This window comes from Chiloscyllium punctatum, chromosome 18 (genome assembly GCF_047496795.1).
Source record: "Chiloscyllium punctatum isolate Juve2018m chromosome 18, sChiPun1.3, whole genome shotgun sequence".
NCBI lineage: Eukaryota > Metazoa > Chordata > Chondrichthyes > Orectolobiformes > Hemiscylliidae > Chiloscyllium > Chiloscyllium punctatum.
This window is the reverse complement of record NC_092756.1, coordinates 71,889,960-71,902,268: the sequence shown is the minus strand read 5'-3', so window position 1 is coordinate 71,902,268 and position 12,309 is coordinate 71,889,960. Positions and strand designations below refer to the sequence as shown.

At 39.9% G+C, this 12,309-nt stretch overlaps 1 protein-coding gene across 2 annotated transcripts in view; it reads left to right on the top strand.

Annotated features, from left to right (window-relative positions):
• txn2 (thioredoxin 2) overlaps positions 1 to 10,051 on the top strand; it is a 36,751-nt gene extending 26,700 nt beyond the window's left edge. For both annotated transcript variants that reach the window (XM_072588472.1, XM_072588471.1), the window contains exons 3-4: positions 3,193 to 3,316; positions 6,442 to 10,051. In XM_072588472.1, coding sequence (XP_072444573.1) covers positions 3,193 to 3,316; positions 6,442 to 6,552 — 235 coding nt within the window. In that variant the 3' untranslated portion in view covers positions 6,553 to 10,051. The remainder of the gene's footprint in view (positions 1 to 3,192; positions 3,317 to 6,441) is intronic.
• The last annotated feature ends 2,258 nt before the right edge of the window (positions 10,052 to 12,309 follow it).

Here is a 12,309-nt window from a genome sequence, read left to right as displayed (position 1 = left end):
AAGGAAATTAATAGGTAAATAAGCCAGATATCTGTTGTCAAGAAATTACTAGCGTATGTAATTGAGGAGTGAGGTCTTGTGTCACAGTGGGAAATTTCTTGTACCTGAGCAAGAAGTTCCACGTTTAAGTCTTAGACCGTGACCTGATTGTCGACTTTATGAACACCCCTTCCTTGGTAATGAGATTGAGTATCAACCTGTGAATCCTTCCAACAAATGTCAGTGGCAGGCAGCAAAAGCAGAAGAGATTCCTAGTCCACTGTGTGTTGGCAAGGGAGTTGGAGTCTCCACTATCAGTACCAGTGGTATATGCAAACAAAATGCATGTTGCCATAGCAACCTGGACTCCCTGAATGAACTGTAATGCACTGCAATCTTAAATTAAGGTGGAATGCTCATGTCTTAAATTTTTGTCAGCTCCAAGACAGTCAGCATGGATTTGTAAATAATAGCTCACACTTGCAAGTTTTTGAAGATGTGACAAAAATAGCAGACAAGGCGATATCTACAGATCTGATTGATATGGACCCCTGAGACATTTAATACAGTGTCTCATAAGAAACTGTTAGCTAAAATTTAAGTTTGTGACATTGAGAGAGATTACTGAATCAGTTCTGAGATTGGTGGAGTGGCAGGAAGCAGTAGAGGGGATAAAGTTGCAGGTAGTCTAATTGGTAGGATGTGACTAATGGTGTCTTGAAGAGATTTATGTTGGGATCTCCATTATTCATTCATTTTTATTAATGATAATGGGTTAGAAAGCCATGTGTCCAACTTTGATGTAAATAAAGCATTACAAGCTGTGTAGTTAGCATATAATTTCAAAGATACTAATGGATTAGGTGAACAAGCAAAACAGTGAACTCAGTTTCAGTACAGACAAGTAACTTTAGACCCATAAAGGAATTTTTTAAATGGTGAAAAGCTAGAAGCAGTGGGAAGTCTGAAGAATCCTAAGAGTTTATAAACACAGACCATTAAGTTGTCATGGGCAGATACAAAAAAAAATCAATGCCTCTTAGAATGCTGGCTTTTTATGTCTCGTGGAATACAAAGAGGTAAAATTGATGCTTCAACTAAACAAAACCTTGGTTCAACCACATCTCAAGTAATTCAGCAGTTCTGGGCATAATTTCTTTGGATATATGATTTTGGAATGAATGCAGCATAGATTTGCCAGAATGCTACATGGAATCCAGCAGCTAAACTATGAGAAGACATTACACAAATTTGGAGTTTATTCCCTGGAATTTAGAATTGTAGAGGGTAACTTAAAGTTACCCTCCCTGTTAACCTCTCATTTACCTACAACATATTTCTGCCATGCGTTTACCCACTCAGTCAACTTATCCAAATCACACTGAAGCATCTCCGTCTCTATCTCAGTCACCCTGTCACCCAGCTTTGTGTAATTTGCAACTTGGAGATATTACATTTTAAATCATTAATACATACTGTGAATAACTGGGATACAAGCATTGATCTCTGTTGTACCCTACCAGTCACTGCCTATCACTTAGTAAAAGTCAACTTTATTCTGACTCTTTTATATCTTGTTTGCAGACCAGTTTTCTATCGATGTCAGTACACTCCACTTGATTCTGTTTTAATTTTTACATGCTAATCTCTTACTGGGACCTGATCGAAAGTCCAAGTAAACAACATCTAGTGGCTCCCTCTTCCCAACCCTGCCAGGTAAATTCTCTAAAATTCCAGTAAATTCATCAAACATGATTTCTGTTTCATAAATCCATGTTGACTCTGTCCAATCTTGTTATGATTTTCCAAGTGCTTTGCTATTAAATCTTTTTATAAAGGCCTCAAACATTTTCCCCACTACTGATATCCGGTTAACCAGTCTTTTTTTAATCTCTAACTCCTTTTTTTTAATATAGCAAGTTTACATTAGCTACCTTGCAATCCGTAGGAATTGTTCCAGTATGTATAGAATCGTGAATGTTGAGCACCAATGCATTTGCTATTCCTAGGGCTACTTCCTTCAGTACTCTAGGATAAAGGTTAATGGACCCTGGGGATATAATGGTCTTTAATCCAATCAATGTCACCAATACCATTTACCTGCTAATACCAATTTCTTTCAGTTCCTCCCTCTTACCTGTGTTAACTGATTATTTTTGGAACTTAATTTGTGTCCTCCATTGTAACGATATAACCAATTCTAGTGACAAATGAACATTTACATGAAATGCAAGAAGTTCCTATAAACTGTATCCTAAATATGAGTGGACTCTTGAGATTTGATCTCTAAGTGTTATGTCTTACTGAGGTAGCACACTAAGTTAAATTGTACTATTCTTGGAATCATCACAAAAATTAAAAATTCTAAAAAGTATGCAAAGATTCCCCAACTTACCTGTTTTTTTTTCAGACCCAGAGATTGACAAAAAGCGTAGGCCAGGTTTCTGTACTTAACAAGAATTAGCGATCCGTGCAAGTAATTAGACTGTGAACAGGTAAACAGTTATGAGGCATCTGCAGATAAGCCTACTAATTAAAACTTTAATCTCCATATAAACGCCTGTTTACACGCATAGCAAAAAACATAGGTTGTGGGCAGTGGGAAAACTGGTAAAACAGCTCAGTGGTTCCTGTTCATAAGGGTTATTGAGATAATTCTTGTGCTGGTCAAAAGTCTGCTTCTCAGTCATCCTTCTCCAGATGCTTCCACTGGTCTGCCGGAGACACAGTGACTGTTTCACTTAGCAAAGGTCTCTTAACTTGTTAAAAGTTGCATATCACAGAAGATGCTGGAGGATAATGAACCGATTTTATTTAGTCTTAAAGTGGCTCACTGCAAAGAACAGAGAAAGAGAGAGTTCCTGAGCTGCTCATGGCCAAAGGTTTCACTGTATCTTGTTTACAGCCCCAATCTGCCCAGCTACCTGAGCTAATCACATAATTGTTTGCAAGCAGGAGACCTTTTATCGTTGGTTTGTAGACTAATGACCAGTTAGCAATCTGCTACTTTTTTGCCAAACAAAGACAACCTTTTGTCTCAAGTTTGTCTGCAGCCACAGCTGTAACCCAGTTATGCAAGCTGTGTTCAGAGTATCAAGTTACTTCTTTTCAAAGTATGCAGCAATCCCTGGTTTTAAAACTGTTATCAAAAATAAAAATACACAATCTTTACAAAAATAATAAATATTAACTTGTTTCTGTTTGCTCAATCAGTTGGTGCAAGCCTTGCCACACTCTTGGACCAAGACTCGAGAAATTGGTGGCGAAACAGAAAGGGAATGTCATAATGGCAAAGATAGACATAGATGAACACACAGACCTTGCCATGGAGTACCAGGTATGAGCATTACTGAATACTGTACAGCAGGATTTGATTGAGAAATCCACCCTAACTCTTCCAATCACTTATGAAATATAGCCTGAATTTTAGCAACAGAACAACAGGATAATAAATGTATAGGATATAATGATCCTTGTGAATACCCAGCGTTTCCTGAGGTAACAATGCTTCATTAAAGGATGAATACTGCCTTTTGCCCCCAACCATCTTTGGATTTTTCAGCACTTTCTAACTGACTTCCACATTTCACCCAGACTCACTGAGAAAATATTCTGGCATGTTTAAATGTATATGTACAAGCAAGGGATCACAGTTGGAGAAAATCTGATCTTGAAGAGTAGTAATGCTGGAGGTTACAGAGATGGGGAAAGGTGAGGCCATGACGATATTTGGAAATGTGGGTGGGAATTTTTAAAGTTGAAAATGCTTAACCAGAAGCCATTGTAGTTCAGCGAGTACAAGGTTGATGGGTGAATGGAATTGGAGTGACTTAGTACAGGTGCAGCACAGTTTTGGATTAGCTCAGCTTTTTTTGGATCAGATGCTTTTTAAAGAAGAGAATATTTAAGGAAGGCAAGTAGAGGTGAAAGTGAAACAACTGGAACTAGTCTACCTGCTGTAGCAGTTCTGACTCCCATTGTTTTGAGTGTTTAGGTTTATTCAGTGATTTCAATTCATATCTGTCACACAGGATGTTGAATTAGTTGATTACAGGAACACCTAGGAACTCACCTAGTGTATCATATGTGTCTGAATAAAGCCTAAGTTAGCATCTCATGCCAGACAGAGAGAAATCTGTTGGGTATTCATATTGAATATTTTGTGCTCCATTGTACAGGCTTTCTTAAACTGCCCTCCCTATTCTAACTGCACCTTATCTAACCTAAATACACAGCATCTGTGCTTTCACAGTTGACTGTCTTGAGTCAAAGCTTTCTGACACACCCGAAGCAGCTAAACAGACATGGTACAGTCCAGTCTGTCAATTTGTGTCTCGCCTACATCCCTGATTTGAACACACTGTAAATCTGGAAACAAATCTTTGACCTGAACTGAATTCATACAAGTTAAGGGACAGAGTGAGGCATCAGTGATTGAAAAATGTCAGTTTTATTTTTGTCATGCTGAACTTATGTTTGGGACTGTTGAGAGACCGTGTGTGAGTGGGGTTCAGGCTCCCATTGCAGAAAGTCAAGGTGTACTTCCTTGACTTTCTACAGCAGAACTTAAAGCAGCTTTGAGAATTGTAAAAATCAAAAAGGTATAGAATGGAATAAAACAATACAAAAAGAAATCATTTGACCCAACATGTGTTTGGAGGTTGTCCAATTAATCTCTCAGTTTATTCTCTTCAGCCCTGCAACTTATTTTCCAAGTATTTATCCAAATACCTTCCATCTCACCCCACCACCCTTTCAGAGAGTGCTTCCAGGCAGATTTTGAAATCCCAAGAATGTGGTAAATACTGAACTTCAGATTTAACTCGAAGATATCAGACAAACTTGTAGTGTACTCAGTAAGCTAGTGGGAGGTTAAAGTGATAGGCCAGTGTGATTTTACGATGCTTCTGTACCTAGAAAAGGTTACAGCGGCCACCATAAACACAGACAATGTTTCTTTTCTGCCTGCGTTCATTTATTTCTCTCTATTCCCCAACCAGTCGGGAAGCCCATAATATTTTGGCTGAACGATTTTAGGTTGAAATGTCTAATCTACTCCCTGAGAAGGAGCCAAGGATGAGAGTTCCTTAGGGGCATTTGGTGACAGACAATCTCTGGAACAACCTGGAGAAGCACTCTACACAGCACAACTGGAAGCCTGTGCCCTGTTTCATTGTTTGTGTGACGTTGGCGACTAATTGGCTTGGGTTAGTGGTACTGTTTTCCTGTGGATTTTGAAGGTTACAGGTTAATGCCTTGCCCAGGGATATCAGCTGGCAGCATTTTGCCACTGAATGAGTGCTGCTTATTGCAGGACTTGTTCCTTAAGTGAGACATTTTTTTAAAAAAAGTTCATCCTTTTTGTTCAAATGCTTCAGTGGGTGTGAATACATGTACATACCCTCTGATAACTCTCCCCCTACCCCCACCCCCAACCGTAGCAAAATTGGTTAAGCGATGTGTTACCACAATTTCTGTCATTAGCATTCTGTGGTACACCAGATGTCTATTGTTAGTCATTTCTTGTGAAATGTTTTGAAAGATACTAAGAATATAATTGAGTTTCTACTATCTCCGGCATTGGGCTAGCAATGTTCCCCTTCCACATCAGTCATACAAAGACACTAGAAATTCAGCAGTTGTTCTCCTTGGAACAGAATAGCTTTGAATAAAAATGTATAAAATCATGAAGGATTTTAAGCAAATTAGCCAAAAATAGTTTACACTGGCCATGGAGTCAGCAACTGGAGGATAGAGTTTAATGTGCCTGTTTTCGTGCTATACATCTCTGACAATGGAACCAGAGGAAGGTGAGAAGTTTTACTTCAATGAATTGTCATGATCTAGACTGCGCTGTCTAAAAGGATGCTAGAAGCACATTCAAAAGGTAACTGAGGTTTGACTAAATTTGAAGTGGGGATAAATTGCAGATTAGAATAGGAACTAATGGGGCAGCACAGTAGCTCAGTGGTTAGCACTGCTGCCTCACAGCTCCAGGAACCTGGGTTCAATTCCCACCTTGGGCGACTGTCTGTGTGGAGTTTGCACATTCTCCCTGTGTCTGTGTGGGTTTCCTCTGGGTGCTCCAGTTTCCTCCCAGGTGAATTGGTCATGCTAAATTGCCCATAGTGTTTGGTGTATTAGTCAGGGATAAATGCAGGGGAATGGGTCTGGGCGAGTTACTCCCTGGAGGGGCGGGTGGACTTGTTAGGCTGAAGGGTCTGTTCCCATATTGTAGGGAATCTAGTCTAAACAGCTGCTATGGGCATAATGGACTAAATAGTCTGCTATGCTGAATTATTCTGTGATTTCTCACCAAGTTGATATCTGCTTCTGAGCTGCTGATTAACAAGAAACAATTCCTCTGTGACCTAATATTTACAGTTTCATTTTCAAACTTACAGCTGCATGAATGAAAATATGTAATTTGTATGTTTTTTTTCCCCCTCCAATGATTTGTAGGTGACTGTGGTCCCGACTGTAATCGCTATGAAGAATGGGTGTGCTGTGGACAAATTCATAGGTGTCAAAAGTGAAGATGAGCTGGAAGCTTTCATCAAGAAACTGCTTTGATATTTTCTGGACTGATGGCCTGTAAAGGTTTTTTAGGATGCCTGTGGGGTGACTGTCGCATGATTCTCCATTCTCCAACCAACTGTTCCCTCTGTGTTTTGTAAAGTAGGCCAGAGATGCTACTACTAACCATCTGTGTGACTGAAAATCCTGTCTCTATCTACACACACGCTAGTAAATCTTGCCATAACTGAGACTGTTGTCTCCTGTTTTTTTCTGAAATCTTTAGCCTCAAACAAAACAATCTATTCCATCTATCTTGTGGTGACCTGCAGCCAGTAGAACCTCATTGTGACAGTACCATAATTTCTTCTCTCGACTCTGCTGTATCTACAGTACTTTAACTTCAGAAGCCAATGCGTGACCTTCACTCCACTCCACACTCTCTGAATCATATTTGCCATCTCCCCGCATCCACTCCCTCCGTATCTCCTGAATGTCTGAGAGGTGCTTTATGTTCTGTAGCCTACACTTGCACTGTACTTCAGTGCCAGTATCTCATACCAGAAAGCTGAGGTTGAGGAGTTCACTATCAATCACAATTGATGACCTGATTTACACTGAACACTAAGCACCAAGAAGCTGAGAGCAGCTGCAGGGCAAGAGCAGAAATGGCAAGTCCTGATAGCTGACTTATATAGATTAGCAGCAGGAGCTAGAAAAAATAATCTTCTATTGTTTATATTTTTTTTAAATCTCAAAACCTGTTCTAGCTCAGCCATCAGGAGAGAGTCCCATTTGACTCAGTGACCTGGATACGTACAAAACTCTGTTCCAGATCCTGCAGTTTCTTTGGATAATTTTAATTGTAAATCTGTTTCCTTTTGTCTGGTCTGGGAATGGGTCAACAAACAGTCACCAAGTGTTGCTTAAAATGAAATTCTGTATTCTCTATCAATCGTGGTAAGTTCTGCTGCTCAATATTGCCTGACAAAATGAGCAAGAAATTAGGGTTTGACAAAGGTATGCTAATGAAGACAATGTTAGAATTATGATTATAAGCACCACAAAAAAGGCTTTTTATTGGTGATCTTGCTTCATGATCTGTTGTAATAAACTTATTTTCTATGTGCACTTTCCTCACCCACCCCAAAAACTGTGGCCCCTGGCACATGCTGTGCTTCTTTTTGTCTGTTGTATATGAAGGAGAAGTGAAACTTGGGAGGGGAAGAAGGTTGTCCTCCCCTTCTCTGTTGTTAACCTGGCAGGTTTCCCAGGTGGTTACACTCGAGTAGTTTGAGAGAATTGAGAAACATAAACTTTGCCTCTTTCCTCCCTGGCATAGTATGTGTCATGGATCCATGAATAAATCTATAGGAGATACAGGAAGCAGTACTAGACCACCAGGAACAGTGATCCCCAGTTCGTTCCTTCCTCTGTTTAGGTCTTGGATGGAACCACAACTCAGCCTCTATCTTGGGGATAGGAGGAAAATAGATAAAGCCAGTGACCGCTGTGCTTACAGTCTGAGCATATCCTTGAGGAATGGCAATGTGAACAATGCTGTGGGTGATGGCTTAACCTGAAAATGTACCTCTTTATGCTGACGACACAGCAGTTAAATCTCCCAGTACTGCCCTCCTCGTTTGGCCATCCACAAGCACTTTTAATCTGCCAGTCATCATCTGATTTAAGCAGTATACAATCCTGGATTATGTCCAGTGCAATGAAACTGGGAGTGTTCTGATGGAACCAACTGATTCTAATGCAGAGTCGAGTAAAGTTGACACAATTTGTTGTTTATAAAACTCAATATTGATTAAAGGAGGAAAAGCAGCCTACATCAAGTCCTGGTTCCATTGTTTTCCTTTGCACTTTGCTTAGCAGGTTCTGTCCCTCTCCTCAGCTCAGTTTGTAAGGGATCAGTCTGGTGATTTCATTTGTTTCCCTCTGCAGGCGCTAACAGCTTAGCGAGTGATCATATCTACATCCTGCCACACTGTGCTTAATTAATAGAGTATTGTCCTGCTGTATTATGCTGCAGAATAATGAAATATAATCAGTCTTGTCAACAAAACCTGAGATAAATTAATGATTCAGAATGCCTGAATAAAATGCATATTTCCAGAAGCTGGTAGTCAGCCATATTTCAGTTTAGTGGAGCTTTCTGCCCAAGTCTCAAGTCAAAATGATGTTCAAACTTGGCCCATGAATGTACAGACTGCCATGTTTTAGCTAATTTAGCTTACTGTAACATACTAAAAGTTATAAAATGGTGGGCTGAGACCTTCACTATATTGCTAGATGGAACTCACTAAGATTATAATCTTTAATACAGTATTGGAGTATCTTACAAGTTGGAAAAGTCCTTGGTTTTAATCTCCCCATGTCTCCAGAATAGCAATAATGAATCAGTAAACCGAGCTTGGCAAACTCTGGGGATGGCCCAGGATTGCAATTAATTTATTGGTGACCTTTTGTTGATTAGTGAAATAAGGGAAGAATCCAGCTTGACTGCATAATGCCAAGAGATTTCTGGCAGTCCCCTGTAGAAAATATCTGTATTAAAGGAACTGGAGATGGAAATGGGCTTTTTAAGAGGGACACGTTCTATTGTGGCTTTAAAACTTTGGTTCGCCTGATCACCAGTGCTTTGAATGATATGTACTGATGTTTGTGTAGGTAAAATTGGACTCCATTCAAGTGTATGACTGAGAGGAATAGTGGCCTCTGGCTCAAATACAGTTGAGGGGAGATCCAAGAGTCAGTAATGGACCAGGGCAGAAGCCAGTTTTTGATCATCTCCATGGTGAGCTGCTTAGAGAGGGGACTGGAGTGACTGTATTTTCAGTGTTTGAATTTAGCCCCTGTTCAGTTCTTCCCAGATGTCCTTTAGTTAATTTGGTGCAACAAGAATTGTGTTCCTTTGTGACTGTTTGCTTTAACACCAACAGATGTCTCAGGTCCAGTGTTTGAAAATGTGGTGTATTCTCTGTAGTTTTGGATGCTTCCCTTACCAATTTAAAAATCACACAACACCAGGTTATAGTCCATCAGGTGATTGAAGGAGCGTCGCTCTGCAAGCTAGTGTGCTTCCAATTAAACCTGTTGGACTATAACCTGGTGTTGTGTGATTTTTAACTTTGTACACCCCAGTCCAACACCGGCATCTCCAAATCCCTTACCAATGATCTGGTAGTCACCATGTTTAACCTGTGAATTTTAGACTTTTCTATGAACTGTCTCAATCAATCAAGCAGATTGTTTCCAACAGTTCCGGCATCCTTCTGATGTTCTTTCCCAACTGGCATCCACTTCTTCTTCAATGCACAAACTCAGACTTTTGTTACCAGTAGAAGATTGCCTTTTGCTATAATCACATGGTTGATGAAGGGCTTAGAAGGGGTTTGAGGAGTTAAGGATTTTAATCGTCAAATTGAGCTTCTTTACTGGTGATTCGCATAGTCTCACTTTGTAACTAAATTCTGAATCGAATTTTTTTGGAAATGTTAAATCTTACTGCCATGAAACAGTATTATAAATAAATTCTCACAGCAAATTGATTGTTCCCTTTTTTTTTGTGATGTCCTTTCATCCTCAATTAGCACTTGATTCTCTGGGGTGTTATCTGATCCAAGCTTAGATGAAGATGGGTTCCTAACATGGTCTTTAAGCTTTGTAGTTCTGGATTAGCACAGGAAAACCAATGGACGCAATCCAGATCAACAATAATTTATATTACACTTGGACAATATATTCTAAGAATAGGGCAGCAAGTATGTGGGAATATTGCCATCCTGACTTGGAAATGTATCACTGTTGTGTCCAAGGGCAGTTATGAATGGGTAATAAATTCTGGCTCAATCAATGAATCCTACATCCCGTGAGTGAATGGGGAAAACGATATGGGCTCAGTTAGTTGGATAATCTGGCTTACAATGCAAAGTGATGCCAGCAGTATGGCTTCAATCCCTGCACTGACTGAGGTTACCATTGAAGGACTCTTTCTCAACCTGTCCCCTTGCCTGAGGGGTGGTGACCCTCAGTAAATCACTGCTAGTCATCTCTCTAATCAGAGACCTATGGTCTGGTAGGACTATATCTACTTTACCTTTTATAAAATAGATGCTTCTCAGAAGTGACAGCAACTATTCTTGTAGTTTAAGTATCAATATAGGTGACAAAAGGACTTAGTTAAATTTGAAGCAGTACTTTGGGAAAACAAAGACTTGCATTTCTGTAGCACCTTTCAATGTCAATGCAGTTTTAATGTTGCACAGAAACACTTGTTGAAGTATAATCATGGTTGTTGGAAACAGCAGTCACTGTTGGTAAAGCAAACTCTCTCAAATTGCCAATGTGGCAAGCAGGTAACATTTTGGTGATGACTTCAGGGATAAGCATTAACACATTCAGTGAGGTTATCTCATGTTTTATGGACATCATCTCTTCCTGTAAGTTTAATGGTACTCCAGTGTAACACTTCTCACATGATACCATCTGAGGGCCATGGGAGGAGACTGGGTGAAGTCAGTGCAGTTGCTGCTTAAAAGTTTGAATGGAGGAAATAGCTCTGACGTTTATAGGCTGGTGGTAAGATGAAAATGCTGGAAACACTGCAGAAGTCAGATCAGGCAGTATCTGCAGAGAGAAATTTGGATGAAAGATGGAGCGAGGCTACACACCAGTCATGATCTGAATAAAAGTTGCATTTGTGTCTAAAGGTGTCTTGTGCCTATGTTGATTTTGGTCCAGATAATATTTATCTGAATTCAGATGGAAAGTATTGGAGACTCCAGATCAGCACCCTGCCCAGCCTAATTAGTGAAGTTGGTCAATGTATGATGTCCTGGCTTACACAGGAACTCCTTTACTTGAAAATTCAATCACTAGACTCAAAAGGTTGATCTGGTGCCAGTTGTTTTTACCAGGTTTGCACACACTTTGAATTCCCAAGACTGACTCTGATTTTTATCTGGCTGAGGCAGAGATGTTAACAAGACCGGGCGTGTACTGGGCTGACTAGTGTATTCGTTGTTTGGATCAGTGACTCTGAAACTTAATCATGAGACTTCATGTAAAAATCTCGTCAAAGGGCTGCTGGAAGATTGTTCTGACCCTGGCACCTCTACCAGTCACAAGGAAGTGACTCTTCCAGTGTTGTTCAAACTGAAATCTGGAAAGCATGCCTTTTGAGTAACAGCAATGTTAGCTCAATGTTGCTTCTCCCATTTGCAGCAGAGCTTATTCTTATCACAAAATCATTACAGGAAGTGAATGAGTGATTTCTACAGTAGGATGATAAAAACAAATGACCTCAGCCAGTAGAGAGGCTCATTCTAATGGGATTTCAAGGTCAATTTGGTGAATGGCCTCTGGGATGTCATTCAAGAGTATCCATATTTAACCACTGAATAGTAATATGCTGATTGGCTGTTGTAAATATCACAACAAATTTTGATTCTAATTTAAGTTTGAAAAATAAAACTAACTGCCTTTTGCCTAAATGGGGACAAAAGTCAATTGTCATAGCTATCCTATTTTCTGGGCTGAGGCCATTCAGTCATCATGGGAAAAGGTTTGAAACCAACCCATCCCTACACTGAGTTCAGAACAGAATCACCCCTATGTTTATCATTGTACCACAGGTAATTATGGAGATTTCTTGTATGGCAATGAGGTTTAATCTGCAAGTGGGAGTTACCTAGGGATTTCAAGTTTGTGTCCCTTTTCTGCTTCCCCAGTGAGAGCATAGAATATTACAGCGCAGTATAGGCCCTTCGGCCCTCGATGTTGCACCAAACTGTCATACCAATC